The sequence below is a fragment of the Macrobrachium nipponense genome, chromosome 26 (assembly GCF_015104395.2).
Source record: "Macrobrachium nipponense isolate FS-2020 chromosome 26, ASM1510439v2, whole genome shotgun sequence".
Lineage (NCBI taxonomy): Eukaryota > Metazoa > Arthropoda > Malacostraca > Decapoda > Palaemonidae > Macrobrachium > Macrobrachium nipponense.
In genome coordinates, this window is record NC_087215.1 from 33691418 (window position 1) to 33717586 (window position 26169).

At 41.0% G+C, this 26169-nt stretch overlaps 1 protein-coding gene across 1 annotated transcript in view; it reads left to right on the forward strand.

Annotated features, from left to right (window-relative positions):
• LOC135200166 (mannose-6-phosphate isomerase-like) overlaps positions 1–6077 on the forward strand; it is a 148704-nt gene extending 142627 nt beyond the window's left edge. The window contains exon 7 of the mRNA XM_064228527.1: positions 3001–6077. Within this exon, the coding sequence (XP_064084597.1) occupies positions 3001–3237 (237 nt within the window). The 3' untranslated portion in view covers positions 3238–6077. The remainder of the gene's footprint in view (positions 1–3000) is intronic.
• The last annotated feature ends 20092 nt before the right edge of the window (positions 6078–26169 follow it).

The window sequence follows — 26169 nt, forward strand, 5'->3', positions numbered from 1 at the left end:
AACTAGATATTTACATTTTGTTCACTGGCTACTCGGAGTTAAATGTTGATTTCATTGATAGGGGATTATTCCTTGAATACGCTTTTTTATTATGAAGATGTGCCAATATTATTTAAGGTGATAATCGTTTTATTACCTTAATTATCAGTTTAAATCATAATGTGAATCTTTTCGTGTATTTCGGTGGTTATCATACCTAGTGTGAGACTTAGCCTACTGATAAACATCACTTAGGCCATGAAAAAACAAAGCCTACTGATAAACAATCAACTTAAGGCCATGAAAAAACAATTCTTCCCCTTCAGTGGACATTTGGCTTCAACTGACAACTTTCACCCCTATTAGTCCATTAAAATGAGGGTTCACTGTATCCGAATAAAGAGGATCGTTCTCCCAGACCCTTACAACCGTCATTGCATCAGTGATGACCTTTCACGGCCTTGTTTTGACATTCTGCAGGTAAAATAGGAATATTTGTTTAGTTATTCCTACTCAACTTTGACACTTGATTCTCTTTTTGAGTTGGGATAGTTCCAGTTTCAACAGCACAAGATTCTTTGGATCCCCATGTTTTTCCAACTGCATTGTCTCTCTGTAAAATTTATGGTTGGCCTTGCCTCTGACAGGCCCCATGGCCGTGCGTCTTTGTCGTAATGTTGATGTGTATTTGACTTCTACAATCAGACCGCTTTCCCTGAGAGTATGCAGTAGTAGTGTCTTCTTCTGCAGTTGCTCTTCATGGGATGAAGATTAAGGGGGCCGGCCGGCTAATGCCATTTTTTAAGGACAGGACTTTGATATTCATACCACTTAATAAGGTGACTTGGTAAATCTCCAAACCGCATATGATTTTCGCCTCTGACCTTCATTTTTGTGATGCCAGGGCGATTTATCCCGAAAATAACCATTTTTCAAATTCTATCTCCTCCCTTGATATGGGATTACTACCATATATAGGACCTGATGTAGATCTCCAATCGAATGGAGAGTTTTTTTCTAAAAGTAATTTTTTGCTAGATATGAATTTTTCAATATGGTAAAAAAATGAACCCTATAAATCAGGAGAAAAAAAATTAAATTTAAAAAAAGACGAAAAACAAAAAGTTGGAAAAAAGGGCTCTATTTGATTGTTCTATAATGTCTTTCTGAGTTATATACCAAATTCCAATGTTATAGCTATAAAAGTAAGTGAGAAGATAGATTTTGAAGGTCAATAAGTATAGTTTCGAGATACGGGCGTTCAAAGTTTTCCTTCGTATTTCTATAAAGACACTGTTAATAAATAATGATTATTATGAATGTATATTTCTTTTTTTGTGTATTAATAAACCAAAACTATTTTATTTATCATAATTTAATCATAAATGATGATCCCTTTGCTCATATATCGCAGCCTGGGCTACTGCTTGAGGCAAGATGGGGCACTCCTTCCTACGCAATCTCTCTCTCTCCCCTTCACTAACTCGGCTTATTACTGCGAATTTTCTTCTTCTGTATGTTAGCGAGATGTTTTCCTTGTATTTTCCTCTTTGGCATGAAGAAATTCTTGCCTGAAACAAAGATAAACAAACGTAAATGCAAGAGAATGTTAGAGGTGAAACTCGAAGGTGTACTCTTTTTTTACAAAGACAATTTAATAAATCATGATTATTATGAATTTCATATTCCATTTTGGGTATTATTAAAAAAAACCAAAAACTTTGTTATTTATCATAAATTAAGATCTCTTTGCTCAAAGATCGTAGCCTTGGGCACAGTGTGACGTGTACTGTCAGGCAAGAAGGGGGCGTTACTAAGCAACCCTACCCTCTCTCTTCTAACTAACGAGTATATTATGATATTCTGTAATAATACTAGAGCGATTTTTTCTTCGTCTGTATGTTAGCGAGTGTTTTTTCCTTGTCTTTTCCTCATTGGCATGATGAAATTCTTGCCGAAACATACATAAAACATAACGTAAAGGAAGGCAAGGCGAATGTCAAGAGGTGAAATGGAACGTGTAAACTACTTGATGTCTGTGATCGCACTAATTCATGACTGGACTTGGTAGCTGAGCCTGAAGTCTCCTTCTCGACTCGGGGAATGTCTAACAGATGCCATTTTTCTCCCAATTTTCTTTGACAATAATTATAAAAAAATTTACGATAATAGAAGAAATATTGCATTTTCTTGTACGGATCAGTGTTTTAGGCTTATTGAGTTATGTTAACTAATTTCCCTGTAAACTACGAAAGTAAGAGGAATTTTTTGACGAAATATTTCATATACGTATTCCCAATTGCCATATGAAGCTCCATGAATTTTTTCATGACTTTGCATTTTTCGCCCTATACCACCATATATAGGGGTTCCGGCCGGCCCCCTTAAGGCCATGGCCGCAAAGACGGACCAGTGTCCTAGGGAGACGACATCATGCCTAAGGGGCAGCTTCAGCTGCCCTTGTGTTATTGAGACCATTCCCTTTGTATTAGGGATGACCACAGCTATTTTAACAGTCAAACCTTCGGATCGTCTCAAAGTATTCTACACCTCCCTCTCTAATTCCCTCAACCTCTCTTAATGACTCAGTTGTAACATCAACTGGAGTTGGAAGTACAGATTCATTTATGGGGGTAACGGGGAACCTAGACAGTGCCAGGCCCTATTCTTTTCTTTCAAGTCACCCTCTGAATGATACATTTTGGGATTGGCCTTCGTCACTGCAGTAGATTCAAGAGACATAAGTTCTTACCTCCCTTTGGGACCACAGAAGCAATTGAAGGTTTCCCTTTCAAACCCCTTCACTGAAGAGGAAGGAAGGGTAAGAAGAAAGAATAAGGTGTTCTGTTTAGCATAAAGCTAGATACTGTATAAACATTTAGATATACGTATTATAAATGTTGACTAATTTCTTTAAAAATTATTATACTATAAGCATTTAGATACACTATAAATGTTGATCTGAGTTGTTTGTTTATAATAGGTTGATAAAAGCAATTTTTTTCTTTTACTTCTATTCAGATACCACCAGGTACAACTGAGTATTCTTTGAGGACAGTTGATTCAGCCAGTATCATCATCATTGTTGAAGGGCAAGCAAAAGATTTAACAATTTCTCCTTCACCTCCAGGAGAAGTGGCTCCAGTAACTGAAGTTCATCGGGGATCTGTCTTATTTTTAGGTGCTGAACAGTCATTGTCATTCAAGCTTGATGGGAACTCTCGATTCTTGGCATTTCGGGCTCTATGTATTCTCTAAAACTTATAGGTTTTATTAGTGATGCAGACTGTTCTACTTGACAAAGGTTTGTGTAGATTATATTCAGATATGAGAAAACAAGTACCAATAGTAATATTTAATCACTTGGTATTGGTTTTTATAATTATAACTATGTACATGTATAAAAATTATTAAAACCATTTTTTTTTTTTAAAGAGACCAAAAGTTTACACATGGTACAGTACATGCATGTATTCATCACCTAGCTTTAAGTGGCGAAGCATATATTGTATGAGTACATCAAGCATTTCATTCCTCTCATAATTATAGCATAGACCTTGAGAACAAGATTTGTCAAGGAAAGGGAGTGCGGCTCAACCAAATAGTAAACTGTTTATGAAACTTATTTCATGGAAACCAAACTTAATCGGCTACATGTTCACTCTACTAATGGATATTAGAGATGGATACTGATGAAGGTTAGAAACATATAACTGCTCTTCAGTTAGGTCAGATAATGTTTTATATAACTTTATACTTATAAGAAGGGTTAACATATTATTTTTTACATCAAGAGTTGTGAAAATTTTTAAGGGATCAAATCTTGGACTGAGGCCATGGAAAGAACTACTATAAACATTATTTTATGAATTAATACTTTTATTCATAATCTGTTGAACAAGTACAGTACTTACTTCTTAGCATCAGCATACTTTCAAGTTATGAGGTAAGCAGTTATACTTTGCTTTTCTGAAAGATTGTAAACATACTTTTACTGTAAAACTCTAGGACATATGTTATCTATTAAAGTACTAATAAAACAAATAATTTCTTAACATAAAATTACCTTGCATTTAAAAGATGACATTCGTATGATAATGAGATATCAGTTAATAAAATGGCAAGAAACATTTTTAAGCGTTAATAAAGAAAAGGTAGCAAGCAGCATTTTCTAAACTTCAGCATGCTTGTACTGCAAGCAAATGGTTGATACAGGAGTCTTTACAAAAAACTTAGCCCTCTTCTTGTTCAGGGGAATTACCCTGCACTATGTATGCTAATCTATGAAATTTGCCATTGATGAAGACATAGGGATTGGAATTAGGGTTGTATACCATCAGGTAACAGGCTACGCCAGCCATCATATAGTATATTGTTTTGGCACAGTATATGAGAGGGGTGGCTAGAGGTGGGCAGTAAACGTTAAGGCCTCAGGGTTGTTACCTGACTGTAGGAAGAAGGGAAAAAGAGAAAGGAAGGAGACAAGCCAATTCACTGTCTGACAATTGACGTAGTGGCTTGATCAAATGGAGCTCGAGTGAGACTACAGGCAGTCATCGGTTATTGGCGGGGGTTCTGTTCCTGGGGTGTGCCGATAAGAAAAAACCGCCATTAATGAAAACTTGGGGATTTATGGTGCCACAATGGGGCTCATGGCACTGACAACCGGTTATCAGCGGCATAAGCGCCTTCATGGCACCGATAACCAGAACTCGGCCCATTATGGCACCATAAATCGCCGATTTTATAGCGCTAGACAAGGGCCATAAAACAGGATCACCGATAACCAGGGACTGCCTGTACTCAGGACCAGAGTAAGATCCCACATCAAAGGTTTTGAGTTCTTGTGGTGAACAGGATTGTTCAAAACTCCTGAAAAACGAGATTTCCCAGTATGAAGAGATGTCCACACCCTTCAGGCGCAGAACCAACACATATAATCCTAAAAAGTTACTGCAGCTTCTATCTCAGTAAATTTACATAAATATTTTACAACAAATATGTATACTCAGAATTTGTTACTGATTTTAGTTCATATCTTATGATATTATGTGACCTATAATAATTATAGGTCACACAATAATATAAAACTAATTATTAGAAAACACATGTTATTAGAAAACGCATGTAGTATAACTTTGTCAAATTTATGATTGTTTTGTAAGAGGCCCCTACAAGGAGGGGTAAATAATTTTCAACTTCTCGTGAAAGGTAGGGTGAATTTTTTAGAATTTACTTTCTTACACCTTTTGCATTACATACCTTTTCTCTTCCATTGATGCATTTTTTTTCTTAAACTGGTCGACCTCAAAAGTTTGCCTGGTCTGAGGTGCTGCATGTTTTTTTTTTTAGCCTGGCTCTTAAGGATTAATAATTTGCCTAATGGTATTAGTTCTAAGGAAATCTAAGAAATGCTCGAGTACACATTATATTTTTTGGAAGGCCAACTAATATTAGGTACCCAAAACACTTGGCTGTGTATAACTACATTTAAAGTTGTCATGGGGTTTTGGAAATGGTAAACATCATTTGTTCAAGGTATATAGTTTCTTTATTTGACTGACTTACTCTTAGTGTACCTTTATAAAATTCAGAGTGCACAACAAATTTTTGTTAGAAACTGATGATTCTTGTGCATTTATTAAGAGGTAGTCTGTGCTGATGTCTTAGAACTGAATCAGTTTACTCTTCATGTATTGAATTTATTTTATGTGGTTAAGGACTGAAGTTTTTTCACATTCAGGTTGCACTGATCATTATGGGGTAGCAATTTATCAGAATAATGCAATTTTGGTTGGGTTTATAATGCATGTGATTTCCATTAAAAATGCTCTGGTGGAGCTGAATTTACTCATCTTTAATTGTAAATCACATTGTAAAATGGTGTGTTGGTTTTTAAATTATTGCTAAACTTAAATAGTAGGAGTAGTTACACCAATGGTTCCTGTCTTTGTAAGTTTAATCATCTTAATTTTAGTCACTTCACTGATAGTTTATGTATGCTATATATTGTTTTACAGGTTGAACACAAGGGCTGTGAATTACTCTAGTTATTGTAGCAAACATTCTGTTGTTGAATAATTAAATGAATTTCTGTACTTTATCTTTTATTTCCACAAATTAAGTAGAAAATCTGTCGTAACCAATTGGCAATTTCAGACCAGGACTGTTGTAAAGGCTAAGTTTGGCAACCAATCTCATATAATCATGGGCCTTGGGCCAACGGGGGAGAGGAGAGAGAAAAAAAAGCTGATATTGATTCCATGACGACTTCTGCAATGAACAGTATTGTGCAAGTTGATAAAAGATTACATATTTATATAGTCATATGTGCAAGTCACCGATGATTTAGGCCACAACCACATTCAATGGTTTTTGACAGGACGGTGACTTCCTTGAAGGCAATGATTATTTTTGATGATTTAATTGCCATTTAGTTACGTAATTGATGTATTCTGCTTACATAATGGGATTGTACCGAGTCATGAAAATGGATGCCACCATATATACAGTCTAATAACTAAATCAATGTAAATTTACTGAATAGAATTTCAAAAATATTTATTACCAAATATATATTTTTTTAAGTTGTAATCAGTGTCATATTTATCTAATTATCTGAAGCTTTCAAATTATTTCAAGAATACCAACTGAAAATTTTTAATGCAATAGATATTTTACTCAAGATAGAAAATGCCTTCTCATTTTTCTTATACATACTTCAGAACATGATAATAAATTGCATTTTATAGCAATGAACTCACTATATATATGATTATGGGCTATGCTACTTGAATGACTGATAGGTTGATAACTATGTTGTAGAGTTATTTCCTTTATTAAGAAAGAAACTTCCATTTGTAACCTAGAAATTGTTTAAAGCATATTATCATTGTTAAAAACAAAAACTGATTTTGACAGAGAAACTTTTATGCATTAATATGACTACATTCATCATTTATTCAGTGACAATATTGAGTTAATTATTTCACATCTATAATGCAAATTTAATTTCTGAGCCTGACCTGTGTCGGCCAGTGAAATGTTCCTATAGCACTTATTTCTAGGTATAAATAATTGCTAATATACCAGAGAAAAAGCCAAAAGGAATGCTGGAGTTACTACCCCCAGCTCGCTCACCTTTAAAGGGTGTCAGTATAGCACAGGGGCAAGTGGAAGCCACCCCCCACCGATACCTTGCCAAATAGAAGTCTCCCCTCTCAAAATCCCTCTCCAGAGAGGTGCCGTTACAACGACTGCCTTCCGCTCGCAACTACTACCCCTCCCATAATGCCTCATTCCTGAATAGCACTCCTTTGTGTCTGCACGCGCCAGTTTTCGCTGTCCCAGGAAGTGTTTTTCACGAAGCATCATGTCTTCCATCGAGTCAGAAGCTTCTTCATCTAAGTTGAGTATCTCATTTATCGTTTTTGATCACTTTGGGGCAATGATGCACCCTTTTTTTACCGTTATTTTGGATTTCGTGTTCTTGGGAGCCGGGGATGACGCTCTCTCGATCTGCCATTTTTGGGTGCATGTTTGGCGGCGTGCGCGATCATATCAATTTTTATCTCGTTGTATTATTCACCGTTTAGCATTTCCCTGTATACGGCTTCTGTTTTCGTATTCTTTATCGTCATTCTCGCTCCTGACGTATTCTGGGAGCTGTTTTTTACGGTTTGATCTTACAATTTTAGCCTATTATAGGGCCCACCTCGCTCCTGACATACTGAGGCTTTGTTTTTTACAGTTTGACCTTTCGTTATTAACCTTTTATAGACCTCTTTTTCGTCTTCTTCAGTCCCTCAGGAGTGTGTTGGTTCCCTTTAGTGCGTACGATGGTATGATCTACGTTATGTGCAAATATTGTATTCTGGGCCCTCTAGGCTAGCCTAGCGGTATGCCAGTTGTTTTTAGAGGGAAGTTCCTCTTTTATGTTCGCTTGGTACTCATGCATGTATAATTTTATTTACTTTCGATTATGATCTTGTGTTGCTATTGATGAGGTTGATGTTCTCAATGATATCCTACCCTGGCCTATCCAACCAGACCTAGGCTAGGTTTTTGGAAGGCTAGGTGGGCTGTGTATATCTCACCACCCTTTATTAGCTCCTTGTACCGCCATCCCGACCAGGCAGAAATTTTGGCTTGGAGGGCGGCCCAGGAACTAGAGACTTTCTCTCGTTACGTATGTAGGGGCTATGGCCTGTCTTACCTGACCAGATCGGTAGATTCGATTTTGGAGGGTTGAGTTGGGTTCTAGGCGTCCTTTTCGTGACGTCCTTATAGGAGCAATTCTAGCCTACCTGACCAGATCTGTACCGATTTCGGAGGGTTAGGCTGGAATCTCTGCTGGGTGCAGTTTCGTTAGTACTTATAATAATTCCTCATCGATTAATTTTATGATTTATTTAATGATTTTTGTTAATTGTAGCCTGGGCCATTGCCCCCTTTAGGATGTCAGTCGGCCTACCTTCTTCTGCCCCCTTTTGTGGTAAGCTAGTTACGCTCCTCAAGAAGTGGTATCCACTATCGGTTGCCGTGGCCAGGCGATCACAACCCGTCACCCCTCCTCCTGACACACCCCCCATCCCGGACTGCGTTTCTGGCGCTGCCTTGTTAGTTTTCGCTGCCCAAGTACTCCTACCGACGAACAACAGCTAGACGTAGCACACGCCACGGTGGATTAGTCGGAGGAGATTGGGGGATTAGTAGATTATGTAATCTCTGTTGATATGTCTCCGGGCCGGTGTTTTCTGGCGTGGTGTGGTCTACCATCACGCCCGTCCAGGAGGACTATACGCCGGATGTGACATACCACTGTTCCGCCTCTCTGTTTTCCGTACTTCTCTAGTGTTATCGCTTGCTCCCCACCCCACTCCAGTTGGGGGGCGGAACTAGGCTTAGAGATGATGCGTTTCTATTTGACTTGAAACTGCTACTCTTCTCCGATGCGATCAGACTCAGGCTTAGGCTTTCCCCTTTATCCCTGTTCTGCTCGTATCAGGTCAACCCCGCCGGTTATAGCTTTTGTGATAATGAGATTATGGACTCCGGAGTAGGCGGAGACATTCAGAGCTTAGTATTAAGAAATTTATTATGTAGCTTCTGTTGGTATATCTCCGGGCCCGGGCCCCATGTTTTACGGTCCGTCGAAGTGTGGTCTACCATCACATGCGCCAGGATGTATACACCGGAGTTCTACGTACTGTTGTTCTGCCGCTCTGTTTTCCGTCTTCTATGTTATCGCTGCTGCCCACATCCGGTGGGGGCGGAACTGGGCTCAGAGAATGCGCTCCCAATTAGTTGGGTATTGCTACTCTTCTCCAATGCGATCAGATTTCAGGCTTAAGGTTTGCCCCTTTTTTTTTTCCCCTTTTTTCTGTTCTGCTTGTATCAGGCCCACTCCGCTGGTTATAGCTTTGGCGATACCCTAAGTATGGATTTCCGGAGCAGGCGGAGACATCCAAAGCTTTATCAATAACAAGTAAGTTGAAGATTATAGTCTATATTACCTTTAACTGGTTAGTGACTAGTTTAAGTATACTCATACCACCGGAATTAACTCCGGCGGCATATTTTGAACAATACTCATGTATCTTTTCAACTACAGATGGTTCGCTGCCAGGAGGTAGGCTGCCCAGCCGTCCTGTATAAGCCGTATGGGCATGAGGTCTGCCGGTCTCATGCCAGCTGTGCCATCCACTTGGAGGGACTCGTGATCTGGCACCCGGAAGCCTTTATGGTGTGTTACGGCCTGGTTAGAAACGTTTCAGATGAATCGGTGGGTAGCATCCTCATCTCATTGTTACTGTGAATTCTATGCGACACGTATCGGTGTGAATAGTGGAAAAATCCCCAACATTGGGGATCCTGAATTGATTATCTCTTACAGGTTGATCTGGCGCTCAAGGACTCCTCAATTTTGACGCTTATTGGCCTGGGTAGGGGGGTTTGGGAGGAACGTGCGAGCCGGCCAACCCTACGTGCTGGCGGAGATGTGCTCCCTCCTTTACCCAAACGCCAAGGCTTCGGCAGCAGTGCTGGCGGATACGTAGTGGCTCCCATCATTGAGAGGATCCGTCAGGAGACCCAAGCCCCCCACCAGGAGGAGCAAGAGGGCTTGTGCGCTGACGTAACAGAGGATGGTGGTGGCCATCAGCCTGCACCGGGAACCCATGGCCATCAAGGCTCAGGAGGAAGGTAGGGAGTAAGTGAGGCAGGTAGTCGTGAGGCTGACGTTCCTTCTTTCAGCTCTACTCCTCCTTCTGTTCCTTTTTTCAGGGCTTCCCTGCGAAGTCCCAAGACCTTTTGGGATAGGTCGGCCTCGGTGATCCAAAAGGTGAAAACCTTGAAGGCGAGGTCTGCCAAAGGCGAATACACCAACCAAGCCTTCCCCGGCAGTCTCCGCCAAGTCGTCATTGGCCCCCAAGCCTTCGACTTCCTCGGGTAGAGCTACTCCCCCAACTAAGGGGTCGAGAACTAAGTCCTCTGAAGCCAGACCGACGGAGTCCGGCTTCAAGATGAGCGAGGTAGTGGACTCGAGACTCCAATCAATGTCTACTCAACTCGCCTCAGGTCTAGAGACATCCGGACAGTCCATTCTGTCTCTACCCAAAAAAGATTACAGGCCCAGGAGGAATTGGTAAACCTGATTCCTCCAGTCCGGTAACACACCGCAGTCTTTCGCGGTGCTGGACGCATCTTAAGCTCCCGCCATTCAAGAATAGCAAACCCGTGGCGGTTGGCCTTATATGCCCCGTTTCTCACGAGGGCAAGCTTACAGTAAATTGAAGGTTGCGGAACCCGACCCGTGGAAGACTATGAATTCTTTCCGCCGGCCTACAATTCCCCTTCCCGGGCTACGCTAGACTAGCCGAGGAAGCATTGGTCACGGTAGATAAGGTCCCGAAAGAGACAGTTATCTACCCTAGGGATCAGGCTCAGTCGGCATGGGTCCTCACCCTTACGGAATGGGAATGCGTCAACACCGAGTTGACGCCCCACAAAGGTTGCTACACTATGTTGTAGCACCGGAGAATGTCCCGATCCTTGCATGTCAAAAGTTGCAGAATTGACACTGCAAGCCGGAATGGAGGACAAGCCCATGCCTCAGCTAAGAGACGGAGTCTACCTTCCTTGCTCTTCCCCCAGAGATATGGAGTGTTGTGCCGGCGCTCCAGCAACGTTCACAATGGGGAAACTCGGCCCAAAGTGTGCCTCCACACAATTCAGTGAAACGTTTGCCTAGAATTCCGGATAGTAATGATTAAGGTGAAATTCGAAGCGAGATATAGGCTGAGCAGGTCAATTAACTCAAGTCACCATGGCAGAGTTGACAGATGCTGTCTTTGAAGAGGAGCCTCTATTCCGGGTCCTCACGAAGTCGCTGCTGCAGGCCTTTCAATCGGACCTGTATGATTTTATAGTGGCTAGACGAGCCTGCAGGAAGCATGTCTTTGCTAATGCTTCCATCGGGCATGAGCCTAACAGACTCATAAAGGCACCGATCTGGGGGGCCAACCTCTTCCCTGAGGACGTGGTTAACAGCGTTCTCAGCGAGGCGGCTAAGGCTAACCAGAACCTTCGTGTCCGCTTGGGACTTCCCTTCAAAAGGAAGTTTGAAAACCCTGGACCACAATCCAAAAGTAAGAGGCCTAGGAAGTATCAGCCTTTCCATGGCCTCCCAGTCTCAAGCATTAGTAAAAAAAAATAAAAGGCATTTCTGTCTCCCAGATAGACAAGCCTTCGACATCTAAGGCACAACCTCAACAGCAGTTTGTTCTGCTGCAGAGTACAACCGACTCAGCAACGCTTCAAGCTCGGCTGCCCTTGTGACTTCCCAGCCTTTCAACGCCTCTTTTGAAAACACAGGGGGGGTTTTTCGAGGCTATAATAGAGCTCAGGGGGTAATATTAGTAGCTTACCTAGATGACTGGCTCATCTGGGCCGCCAACAACGAGGAATGTCGCAAGGCAACAGCCAAAGTGATAAAATTCCTAGAATCCCTGGGATTCCAGATAAGCAAGGAAAATTCCCGTCTCATTCCAGCATCTTGCTTTCAATGGTTGGGAATCCAATGGATCTAACCACACACAAACTATCTCTTTCCGCCAGAGAAGCGCAGAGATAGCGAAAGCTACGAGACAATTCCTCAAAGACAAACGGGTTTCTCGTCGTACCCAAGAGAGAATCTTAGGTTCACTTCAGTTTGCTTCAATAACAGATGTTCTGTTGAAGGCCAGACTGAAGGATATCAATCGAGTTTGGCGGAAAAGAGCCAACAACAACGTTCAGAGACAAAATCTCCTTGATTCTGCCAATACTAAGGAAAGACTCCGCCCATGGACGGAAGTCCGGAGTCTTTACAAATCGGTGCCTGTTACAATTTCCTCCGCCGTCTCTGATAGTCCAAACAACACGCCTCTCTGAGCAGGTGGGGGGGGCTACTCCCAGTACAAGGAGGTTCAGGGAACCATTGGTATGGTCTGAATTGATGCGTTTTCAAATTTTATTTTAGTTTTCAATTTTTATTTCTGATTTTATCCTTTATCTTTTTTTCGTATTGTGATTCCCGTTAGATTGATTGCCTATTTCGACAACGTTCCGCCAGTTCCACCATCAACGTACTAGAGGCAGTGGCCATTATTCTGACCTTGAAACGACTAGCTCCGGCCAGGAACATTCATATCAGACTAGTCTTGGACAGCGCAGTGATAGTTTAGTGCATAAACAGGGGAGGCTCCAAGTCGAGCCAAAATAAATCATGTGATGATTGCAATTTTTTTTGTTGGCAATGAAACATCATTGGCACCTGTCAGCTACTCACCTGGTAGGAGTACGGAATGTCATTGTGGACTCACTATCCAGAACAACTCAGCGGGAGTCGGAGTGGTCTCTGGATACAAAATCATTCTGTTGCCAACAAATCCCGGGCCTTCAGGTAGACCTGTTTGGAAGGGAGTCCAATCACAAACTCCTGTGTTATGTGGCCCCCAATCTGGATCCTCTGGCTTACGCCACAGATGCGATGTCCATAGACTGGAACAATTAAGCAATTGGCAGAAGTACCATTAATACAAACTAAATCTGCCTTGAGGAAGATATTTCAGTTGGGCTTTAATATTGATTTAACAGATTCGTACTTCTCGTCTATCCCTAGGGCATGTGCTCGTCTGAGACCGGTAGACCGCCCTCACACGGTCTCTTGGTTTTTGAATGACATATTCAAGTTGGCTTCAGATACTGATAACGAATTATGCCCATATATAACCTTCTCAGGAAAACGTTATTTTTAATGAGTCTGGCCTCAGGCGCCAGAATATCTGAACTGTCGGCTCTCTCTAGAGAACCAAATCATATTGATTTCCTCCCGTCAGGAGAAGTTCTACTCTCTCCGGATCAGAAATTCTTAGCAAAGAATGAAGACCCACAAAACAGGTGGTCTCCTTGGAAGATTGTCCCTCTTCCACAGGACCTATCATTATGTCCGGTTTTTACATTAAAATCTATCTGGGCAGAACTTCTAAAAATCTTCAGTTCCTCTTTTTTATTAGAGAGAAAGGTGGAACCATTTCCTTGAGGGCAATCAGACAACAAATTCTTTATTTTATTAAAACAAGCCAATCCAGATACAGTCCCTCATGTCCATGATATCCGGGCAGTGGCTGCCCTCAGTTAATTATTTTCATCATATGAACTTTGAGGATCTTAAAAAATATACGGGTTGGAAATCCCCGACAGTATTCAAACGCCACTATCTGAAAAATCTAGAAGCCCTTAAATTTCGGCAGTGGCCGCACGCAGGGAATGTTGTTTTCCCTGATACAGCCTAGTTTCGTAACTCTATATCTGTATTTTATTATTTTACTATTAATTATCTTTTGGCATTCACTCTCCCTACCTGCCTTGCTCGTAATCCCTACCTGTCTACCTTTTTGTTTTTCCGGACTGGATTGCTCTCCAACCCCACTCTGTACATGTACATAGTTCTTATTATAATTGTTTTTATGTTCATTACCTGTTACTTCACAGAATAGTGTGGAATTGGTCATATTAGGTGCTTTTCACCACTTGTATCTGGTTATGTTTACCTTGGTCATTAAAACAATAATTTTAAGGAATTTTTTATTTTCCTGTCAAAAATTTTTTTGTTTTCCAAGCTTGTATGGCCAATTCTCTGATACTATTTCATTCACCGGCCAACAGGTCAGGCCCAGAAAAGGGATTTTGACAAAGGAAAAATCATTTCTGGGAGAGGACCTGTGTCGCCCAGTGAACCCATCCCTCTCTTTTTCCTTTTTTCCCCACCCTTTAGCTGGCCCAAGCTTGGGTGCGTATTTCAGGAATGAGGCATTATGGGATGGGTAGTAGTTGCGAGCGAAAGGCAGTCGTTGTAACGGCACCTCTCTGGAGAGGGATTTTGAGAGGGGAGACTTCTATTTGGCAAGGTATCTGTGGTAGTGGCTTCCACTCGTCCCTGTGCTATACCAACACCCTTTAAGGGTGAGTGAGCTGGGGGTAGTAACTCCAGCATTCCTTTTGGCTTTTTCTCTGGTATATTTAGCAATTATTTATACCTAGAAATGAGTGCTATAGGAACATTTCACCGGGCAACACAGGTCCTCTCCCAGAAATAGATTTTTCCTGTGTCAACATCCCTTTGGCAGTTATTTCAATATCACAATTTTTGAAAGTACTGTATTTTTTCCTAACTATACAAACCTGAGGTCCTTTAAAAAAGGAATTACTTCCAGCGTAGCTGGAATTATGGCCATTAAATTCTTGAACAAGGTGGTTTGGCAGTAACTACCGTCTGGTAGGCAGGTAGGCCCGCCTGCCTGGATGTAAACACTCCACTTTGCCTTTTGGCCCATGTTCAGATTGAGAGGTGGCATGAGGTGGGCATAAATGTAAAGGACCTCAGGTTTGTATAGTTGGGAAAAAATACAATTTACTTTTAAAAATGCATATTTTAATTAGCAGTTTATTTCAATATCAAAGTTTTTAAAAGTAAACTGTATTTTTTCCTAACTATACAAACCTGAGGTCCTTTACATAAGGAATTACTTTCAGCGTAGCTGGAATTATGGCCATTAAATTCTTGAACAAGGTGGTTTGGCAGTAACTACCGTCTGGTAGGCAGGTAGGCACGCCTGCCTGGATGTAAACACCCCTTTGCCTTTTTGCCCATGTTCAGGATTGAGAGGTGGCATGACGTGGGCATAAATGTAAAGGGACCTCAGGTTTGTATAGTTAGGAAAAAATACAATTTACTTTAAAAATTGTGATTTGTTCCTACATGATATACAAACCCTCGGTCCTTTACATAAGGAAGAGTCACTCATTGGTGGAAGGAATGGTGAGTGAGCCTCTAGAACTGACGAGTTCTGCACACCTGGGCTATTCCTCCTGGTCGTGAGAGCGAGGAGGAATGCCCTGCCTCTGACAACTTTATCAGAATACAGTGTTCCCCGTATTCGCGGAGGATGTGTACCAGACACCCCCCATGAATAGTTAGAACCACCACTAAAAATGCTTATAACAGCCTATCTTGAAAGTTCAGATACCAAATGTATACCTTTAATAAAATCCTACTTCAAATATACCTAAAATTACTAACCTATTACTGTACTAATCTCTTTGAGGTTATATTATTTAATATCATTACAAAGTCCATCTTAAACATTTTACCATTAAAAATATATACCTACAGCCAATAACAGAGAGAGAGAGAGAGAGAGAGAGACCAGTGAATGGCAACATCATATATCTGACCATCAAGAGTGAAATTGTGAATTATTTCTGTGACAGATAGAATAATAATGAGAGAGAGAGAGAGAATAACTCCTAAACTCCGACTCCTTCCCCTCTGCCAATACTCCGCCAATACGTATATCAAACCGTCATTGCTCCCCCGGCCACCTTCTTCCACGTGGATAAAAAGACTGGGAATCGTTATTTTATTAAATCTTAATATTTGAAAATTAGTTATAAGGTAAATCATTATTTATACTACAAAACAAATAAACATACGTAAGTAGAAAGAAAGAGAGAGGAAGAGAGAATGTTTTTGTTACTGTTTAATCTCATTAACTTAATATTCTTTGTAAACTAGTACTGTCTATTTTTTTTTATTTTACCATAAAATGTAGTAATGTCCTTAAAGATATACTTATACATACATTTCCAGCCCAAATAGAGGGCGAGAGTTACCACTAGGACATACTCTCTCGTGTGGTAAAAAAAAAGAGAGAGAGAGGGGGGGGGGGGGGGGGGGGGGGCAAACACACATTTCCCCCTCCTGACACTTGATAAATTTGACAGTTGTTGGACCCCAGCCAACTCAGCTTGCTTAGTGGAGCTCAAAGAGAAAGATGCGGGGTAAAATGCATTTTCTTTCATTCTTACATAATTTTTTTATTTATAAACTAAAATCTTGCTAATTCACTTTAGTATTTTCTTTAATGAATTGATATTATTGCTGTTTACATTAATATTGATATTTGAAAATCAGTAAATCATTTATCATCCAAAAAACATACATCTCTGTAAAAGAAAGAAAGAGAGAGAGAGAGAGAGAGAGAGGAGAGAGAAGAATTTTCGTAGTATTTGTAAAATACTTTCAACATATGATTTTTTGTAATTACAGTTATTATTATTATTATTAGATTATTATTATTAGTTATTATCATTATTATTAATATTACTATTATCATATGAAAATATTAATAAACATATTATACATAGTGTACCATAAAAATCTCTCCTCTCAGTAGAGAGAGAGAGAGAGAGAGAGAGAGAGAGAGAGAGAGAGAGAGAGAGAGAGAGAGACCTGGAGTTCGAAAGAAAGATGCGTGAAGACTGGGATTTCCTTCATTCTTACATCATTTTTAAAATTATATACTAAAATCTTACTAATTCAATGTAGTATTTTCTTTATTGAAGTGATTGCTCTTTACATTAATATTAATATTAGAAAATTAGTAAATCATTTATCACACAAAAAGCATTCATCCCTGTAAGGGAGAGAGGAGAATTATTAGTTATTAATGTGATATCATTTAATCTAATTAAACTTACTAATACAGTATTGATCAACATTAATATTTTAAAATTAATAAATCATTTCTGTATCAAAAAATGTATTTGGGCATGAAATAACATCAAATACAATAATTAGTGATTATTATCGTCGGAAAATCCCGCTAATAGGCGAATTCACCACAAATAAGGGGTAGATATGGTCCAGATAAAAATCTACTGGGGCTTTCACATACTTGTAACTTGGATTGGCTGTTTGTGGTTCAGGATTTGGGTTTGTACCTTGAGCTTAGTTTTCTTCCCTGCGGATTGAAAGGGGGTAAACCAGTCTACAAAATATACTCGTGTACTAGCTACAGGGGAAATGCTGTATGCCCCTGTACATACCAGTAATCCAGGTTATGTACCACATCTAATTTTTCTAAGATTAGTTTTAGAAGATATACAGATTTGACAGGCATAATCCATTTTGGCTTAAGTCTAAATATATGTATATAAAACTTTAACAGTTCTTCAATTTGCTCCCCATCGAAATGTGATATCACCTTCAATATATTTAATGATTGTTTAACTTTGTTGGCGAGGTCATTAATGTGAAGACCAAAGGTAAGTTTATCAAACATCACCCCAAGAAACTTAACGGCATCTTCATATGGTAACATATTATGTTATGATAAGATAGTGTCTCTTAAGAAGAGGGTTGGTATCTCCTCTCGTTTTCAAGTTTATGTGAATCTGATGGCTTTAGTTTTATGAGGTGAAAACTTAAATCCCCTAGCATCTGCCAATGTTTAGGCTGCATTTATTGCAGTCTGGACCTTCGTGCAGGCTTGTGCAGCAGTAGATAGCAAAGTCATCTACGAACAACGAACCTTGGACACCACTTGATTGTTTACACAAATAAGGTAAGGCTGTGCAGGCTACTCTGAGGGACACCTCCTTGTATATAGGAAGAGGAGAATGCAGATCCAATATGAACTTTTAGCTAACTATCCGATATAAATTCTTATATGACATAATACATATTGCCTCTAATGCCCGATGAAGCTACTGCTTCAGAATACCATCCCTCCAAGTGGTATCATAAGCTCTCTCCATATCAAAGAAGACACCAAAGACTTGATTCTGGATGGCAAGGCATTTTGGACTGCCCTTGATAAATTTAATAGTGGGTCTATAGTACTTCTATTCTTTCTGAATCCAAATAGCTTATTGGATAAAAGCTGTTTGGTTTTTTCTAAATACCAAACCAATCTGTTATTCACTATTCTTTCAAACAGTTCACATACCCAGCTTCTGAGAGCTATAGGCCTGTAACTCAAAGTTAGTTCTGGGTTCTTACCAGGTTTAAGACGGGATTACAACTGATGTCTTCCAAGACTTTGGAGAGTTATGAAGTTCCCAAAGATCATTAAGAGTATCCAAGATGAAGTGCCTACTGGCCTCTGGAAGATGCATTAACATTTCATACCTAAAATCATCCTCTCCAGGGACAGTGATGAGTTAGCTAAAGCATTCATCATCTTGCCCATGGTGAAAGGCGTATTGAAAGCCTCTGTATTATTGAATTGAGGTGGAACTTTGAAGCAGCATTTCATATTTGTTGAAATCCAAGAGAGTGCTGTGTTGTACTAAATACTTTGACAAAGTGCTTGTCAAACACCTCTGCCACTTCTTTAGGATCAATATATCCATTCTCCATCTTCAGTATAGGTAGGGGGTCTAGAATGTATCTGCCTTGTAATTTCTTGCTCTAATAGGCAAGATTGTGATGAAGCCTTCCACCTTCGGGACGAGCACTGGAGCCCGAAGGAGAAGAGGTAACATTACACAAAACATCAGCCTGCAGCACTACCGATATTTCCATCAACGAATCAATGGAAGAAAAGGAAGGAGACACAGGAACAACAGAATTATCTAAAAACGAAAGAGAAGTAGCCGATGACTCATTACACATAGGAGAAGCAAAGCCTTCCCAAGTAGGAAGAGTACAAACTCTCAAATGTTCCCTCTTCCTGTAAAACAGCTTCCACTGAGCCTTAGGCAGCAAAAAAACACTCCAGACAAGGATTCGTTGTGGTACAAAAGTTAGCTCTGCGCCTACTGCAAATGGTGTGCGGATCCATTACCACAGACGCTAAAAACCTCGTGCAAGGAAATCCTCGGAATGCCTGGACACATACGTTGGTCAGGATGAGTAGTTCCAGATAGCCATAATCCAAAACACAAACACTCAATCACACAGGAAAGAAAGAACACAGGCAAAACATAACTGGCTTGGGAGGAGAGCAAAGCGTAAGCATCTACTCTCCAAGGTACTCTCCAAGGTTGGTTAGGATAAGACTGGGTATCACAGAGTTAGACGCGGCCTTCACCAGATCTCACCTTGTATGGATAGGCGTTGCCAGATCTCCACACATTCCTTCTCGAGCTCCCTTGGAGAACTTGATTGCTCAAACCCCTTAACTAGCAAGGAAAGTTCCCAGGACGAGGAGATGTCGATACCTCTAAGGTGTAACACTAAACTCTGGGCCGCCCTGTAGCCTCTAATGGCAGAAACAGAAAAATGTTTCTTGTCTCTGAGGAAGGTTAAAAAGTCTGCTATTCACTGAATAGAGGCTGCGAGTGGAGAAAAACCCCATTTACGACACCAATCACAGTAGATCGCCCATTTGCCTTGGTAAACCGCAGAGGTCGACTTTCTGAGACTGCTGGACATATGCCCTGGTGTTCTCTGAGAAAAGCCTCTCACTCGGAGGAGATACTTGATAGCCTCCAACCGTGAGGAGACAGGGATTCTACTGACTGGTGGAACCTTTCTGCATGCAGCTGACATCGGAGATGCCGCCAAGGGGGAATTTCCCTCTGAACCTCTGACAACAACAGCAGATCTGGAAACCATTCCGCCTGAGGCCACAGAAGGGCTACCAAAGTCATCCTGATATCCTGTGAACTCATCAGCCTGTTCAGAACTAGACGGATCAAGCAAAACGGAGGGAAGGCATACACCTCCAGGTTATCCCAGGAATGTTGGAATGCATCCTCCGCTAACGCTAAAGGATCTAGAACCACTGAAGAGCATATCTCCAGCTTCCTGTTGAACTGAGTCGCAAAAAGGTCCAGCATGGGTCTCCCCCAAACCTGGAAAAGTTTGTCTGCTACCACTTGATGGAGGGACCACTTTTTGCCTAGGATCTGATCCCAACGACTGAGCTTGTCTGCAACCACATTCCGTTTGCCTGGGATATACCTGGCTGACAGCTCTACCAAATTGCTGACCGCCCACTGGTGAACCTTGACGGTCAAGGTGTGAAGTGACGTGAAACCAGGCCTCCCTGTTTGTTCACATAGGTGACCACCTCTACCTTCTCTCGAAACTCCATCAGACCAAGGAAGGCTGCCTTCAACTCCAAGACGATATGTTGCTGTTTGTCCTCCAAACTCCAAATGCCTGAGGCAATGAGGCTGCCTAAATGCAGCCCCCAACCTGTGAGGGAGGCATCTGAAAACAGAAGCAAGTCCAGTGGAAGAGAACGCAGAGGGACACCCTTCAAAAGATTCTGGTCGTCCAACCACCAGCAAAGATCTACTCTCACTTCCAGAGACAGAGGAACCTTCAACAGGGGGAAAGTCCCCTGCCGGAGACCAGAATTCCCCCAGTCTCCGTTGTAGAGACCGAAGATGAAGACGCCCATGAGGGGACCAGCTTCTCCAGGGAAGACAAAACTCCCAGAAGAACCTGCCACTGATGAGCTGACTGATGTGGTTCCAACAGGAAGTCACACGCCACCACTCGCAACTTCTTCAATCTCTGATCCGACGGAAAAACTTGCAACTGTCGTATCGATGACCGTGCTCAGGTAGAGAATCCTTTGACTGAGTACAAGGTTCGACTTTTCCTGGTTGACTACGATGCCCAGTTCCAGACAGAACCGAAGTAGACGGTCCCTGTCCTGCAGCAGCTTTTTCCCTGGAAACTGCCAAGACTAACCAATTGTTGATGTACCTCAGCAAACGGATCCTCTGAGCACAGGCCCAACTTGATACGAGAGAGAAGACCTTTGTGAACACTTGAGGGGCTGTTGTCAGCCGAAGCACAGGACTTTTGAACTCAAAAAACCTTGTCCCTGACAGAGAAGCAAAGGAACTTCCTGGAAGTCGGATTAATAGGGATCTAGAAGTATGCGTCCCTTTAGTCTATCGACAGCATGAAGTCGCCTTCCCTCACAGCTGCCAACACTGAATGCGGGGTCTCCATCTTGACCATGTCTTCCTGATGAAGTGATTCAAGGTGGATAAGTCGATCACAGGCCTCCATCCTCCCGACGCCTTGGGCACCAAGATGAGTGACTGTAAAACCCCAGATACGGATGCACTACTTCCTCTATCGCATCCTTTTTCAGCATCTTCTGCACTTCCTCCCGAAGAGCCAAGAACTTCAGAGAATCTGGAGGATATGCCTTCCTGAGCTGCGGCTTGTCAAACAGAGGAGGAGAGAAAAGTCGAATGGCAGTAGGTACCCCACCCGAAGGACATCTACCATCCACTTTTCCACCCCATAACCCTGCCACTTGCCCAATGGCCCGCCAGGCATACCCCACCCGTGGCACAGGAGAGGGAGAGGCGCCTAACCTACCGACAGCTCCCTTTACCTCTGCCCCTTGGGGACCTTCTTGGCTTAAAGGAACGAGAGCGAAAGGGACGTTGGTCCTCTGATCTAGGCTGAGACAAACTGGGAGGCCTGCTGAAACTGAACTCCTCGACGGCCACCAGGCAACAATCTTCTTGACTGCTGCTGGGCAGGGGAGGAGGAGGAGCCGGATGTCTTCAGAGGACAAGACTCCGACTTAGACACAGCCTGGTGCACTAGTCTGTCCTTGGTATCAGCCCGGCGCCGGTCTATCACATCTTCCAGCTCGGTCCGAGGAAACCAAAATTGTGACTCCAACAAATCCCCATTACTCAATGCTAGCAAGAACTCCAGGTCAACTGATCTCTCCATCCTAGATAAAGCAGTGTTTCTCCTAATTAGAAGAAGGTTAGCCCAAAATTAACACTGAGGTGAGCCATATCTGAAAATGCCTTGCCTCCGGACTGCAACATACTGGCAAGCGAGGATCAACTCACCAACCCTTCTGGGGACCTGTCAGAAGCTATCTTGGCGATGACCTTAGACCAGAAGTCCAGCCAAGGAACCGTCTGCAACATGGAGGCTGCCTTAGATTCCAACGCTGAGGCATCCTGTGAAGACAAGGACAGAGCCACCAACTTCACCTGCTCAAAAGTCAATCCTGGCTGCAGACGAATGACGTTCAGGTTAATATGTTTGTAGCATAGTACTTCCTATGTCTCATGAGAGGTGGGGGTAGTAGCTTGGCAGAGCCCCTAGAGTGAAGCAACCGATCCCAATCTGAAATGGAGGCATTAACCTTATTGCAAGACCGACTGGATTGTGGCCCTGACAAGGGAAGCTGAAAAGATGATTTGGGATCCTGTGTATCTCCCAGCAAGGCTTCCAACCAGGAAGGAGTGTAAGACGACAAGCCTGAGTCCTACTTTCCAAATTGTTGAACCCACGAATGAGATTGACAACTTCTGAAAAGGAAGACAAAAACTCTTGTGTGTCTCCCTCCTTCTGCTTCAGCAACAGAGACCGAGGGCGAGAAGGGTGTGTAGGCTCCTCTATGGCACCTTCCTCGTTTAAATAAAAGGAAGGATCAGCAGCCAAACAGCCCAAAACCCCACCACTAACCTGTCTGGTCTGGGTCCATGCGCAGACTCCCGTGATGAACAACTACAACACTAGGAATATTACTATGCACTCTTCCAACAGATGATTCTTTAACATGGCCGCAAATGGGCGGCACACGGGTGGCAGACATACCAACGTGAGTTGGAGAGGAATCCTGAACACTTGAGTTTGAAAAAGAATCTCTCAGATTCGAACTGCTGGAAACACCAGACCTTACAGACCTTACAGACCTTACATCTTGTTCGGGTTGCCCCAGGTCCCTCAGTGTGAGGCACCTCTAATGTCTACCAGAGAGTTGCTAGTACATCTTCCGGTATATTTTGCATCTTCCAATCTTGGATGGTCTGGGATGCAGTTTAGATATTGTCGAGCTTATTCTTAAACACATCTACGCTCACTGCTGATATATTCCTCAGATGAGCTGGCAACGCATTGAATAGACGCTGCATTATCGATGCTGGTGCGTAGTGGATTAATGTCCTTGGTGCTTTCCTTATTTTTCCTGGTATAGTTTTGGGCACTATTAATCTACCTCTGCTTGCTCTTTCTGATATTTTTAGTTCCATGATATTTTCTGCTATTCCTTCTATCTGTTTCCATGCCTGAATTATCATGTAGCGTTCTCTTCTCCTTTCTAGACTATATAATTTTAAGAATTGTAGTCTTTCCCAGTAGTCTAGGTCCTTAACTTCTTCTATTCTAGCTGTAAAGGACCTTTGTACACTCTCTGTGCAATATCCTTTTGATAGTGTGGGTACCATATCATATTGCAATATTCAAGTGGACTACGAACATATGTTTTATAAAGTATAATCATGTGTTCAGCTTTTTCTTGTTTTGAAGTGCCGTAACAACATTCCCATTTTTGCTTTACATTTTGCCAACAGAGTTGCTATTTGATCATTGCATACATGTTCCTATTCATCATCACACCAAGGTCTTTAACTGCTTCCTTATTTGTGATGGTCCTCATTATTAGGTCCCTTATATGCTTATAGCTTTCTTTCTCTGTCTCCATAATTTATTGATTCAAATTTATCAGAGTTAAATACCATCCTATTTACCTCTGCCCAATCATATACTTTGTTAAGGTCTCTTTGTAGAGCGTTCCTATCTTCATCACAAAGTAATTTCTCTACTTATTCTTGTGTCATCTGCAAAACTACTCACTACCAAATCCTTAACATTATTGTCTATGTCTTCAATCATAATAACAAACAGTATTGCAGCTAACACCGTACCTTGCGGCACACCGGATATTACCTTGGCTTCATCCGATTTCTCGTCGTTTGCAATAACTATCTGTTTTCTGTTGTGTAAAAATTCTTTTAACCATCTTCCTACTTTATCCACGATATTGTGTTTTCTAATTTTCTTCGCTAATATATTATGGTCTACTTTATCAAAAGCTTTTGCAAAGTCTAAATAAACCACATCTGTTTCATTTCCGCTTTTCATATTTTTGAATATGTTCTCACGGTGGACTAACAGTTGGGTTTGTGTACTTTTTCCGGGTACGAAAACCAATGTTGGTCCCCTTTATTAAACAAATTATTTTTTATTAAATGTTTCATAATATTTTTCTTCATTACCCTTTCATACACTTTCATAATATGTGATGTTAGACTCACACCAGGCCTATAATTACTTGCCTCTAGTCTGATCCACTTTTGAAAGTAGGGGTAATATATGCTAATTTGTGCTCATCATAAATCTTGCCTGTATCTACACTTTGTCTTAATAATATTGCAAGTGGCTTTGCGATAGAATGAACTACTTTCTTTAACAAAATAGCAGGAATTCCATCCAGGCCCTGCAGCAGCTCCATTTTTAATTTCATTAATAGCCTGCACAATATCAGCTTCATTAATATCTATGTCAGCTAAATATTCACTATTTTCATCCCTTACTTCTATATCATTATCTTCATTATCTATTCTAGGGGTGAATTCTCTCTTATATCGTTCTGCCAGTATGTTGCAAATTTCCTTTTTTTCATTCGTTAATCTCCCTTCAATTCTCAGAGGGCCTATTTCTATTCTTCTTTTATTCATCTTCTTCGCATATGAGTATAATAGTTTGGGGTTTTGCTTGATATTTAATAGGGTTTTTTTCTTCCAAGTCCCGTTTTTCATTTTCTTTTGATTGTATAATCTTTTGTTCTGCATTTTCTATCTTACTTTTTAGTTCTATAACTTTCCATGCATTTTTTTCTTTTGCAAGACCTTTTTTCCACTTTCTGATTTTCTGGAACAAGATCCTTCTGTCTCTTGGTATGCATGAATGATGTTTACTTTTCTTCTTCGGTATATATTTTTCCACTATTTTCTCCAATATTTTTATATAATATCTCCGTATTTACCCTTATGTCATCACTTACGAAAATGTTATCCCAATCTTTGTTTAATTCTTCATTAATTTCTGACCATTTTATATTTTTACTGTAGAAGTTGTATTTTCCATATCCTTCCCACTTTTTCATTTCTTGCTTATCTCTATTTTCACTTGCTTTGGAATGAACTGTTAATTCTATGACATTATGGTCTGAAATACTCGCATTATAAACTATTATTTCTTTAACATAATTCATCTCGTTCACAAATACTAGGTCTAAAGTATTTTCCTTTCTTGTTGGCATGTGATTTATTTGTTGAATGTTGTATTCTAGTAGCATATCTAATAGCTTTTCAAATTGCCTCTTATCTTCTGCACTACTATTACTCTCTTTTTTATATGTATATGTACAACCACAATCTCCTATTCGTTCTTTCCATTCTACGAAAGGAAAGTTGAAGTCACCAGATAGGAGAATAGTCCAGTCCTTGTGATTTCTACATATATCATCCAATTTTTTCAATTATTAAGTCAAACTCTTTGTAGTATTAGGAGGTCTATATATTACTATGTTCATCAATTTTTCAGATTCAAATTCTACCGCTATTAGTTCACATTCTGAGTTACTATATTTCTCATATATTTTTCCTTGTTTTTTGTCTTTCCCATATATTGCGGTTCCCCCTTGATTCCTATTTTTTCTATCTGATCTATAAGTTTGGAACCCTTTTATTTGATCATCATTCCCAGTCTCTTGGGAATACCAGGTTTCACTTATATTCATTATATCTATTTTCTTTTCATTTTGGGTTAGTTCTTCTAAGTACTCTATTTTTCTTTTTGAGTTACTCGTAACTAAACCCTGCGCATTCATCACTATGAGAGGGGCAGGCAAACACTCCTGCTCCACCAACTCCACGCTCACAACCTTCAACCTCTTGACTGGCGCCTTGAGATCCTTACGGCAACGAATAGGCCCTGGAGAAGAAGTGGGAGTGCCTGCATCATGTGCATGGACAGGGGAGTTGCAACATGCTCGCGATTCGATGCAGAGGACGAAG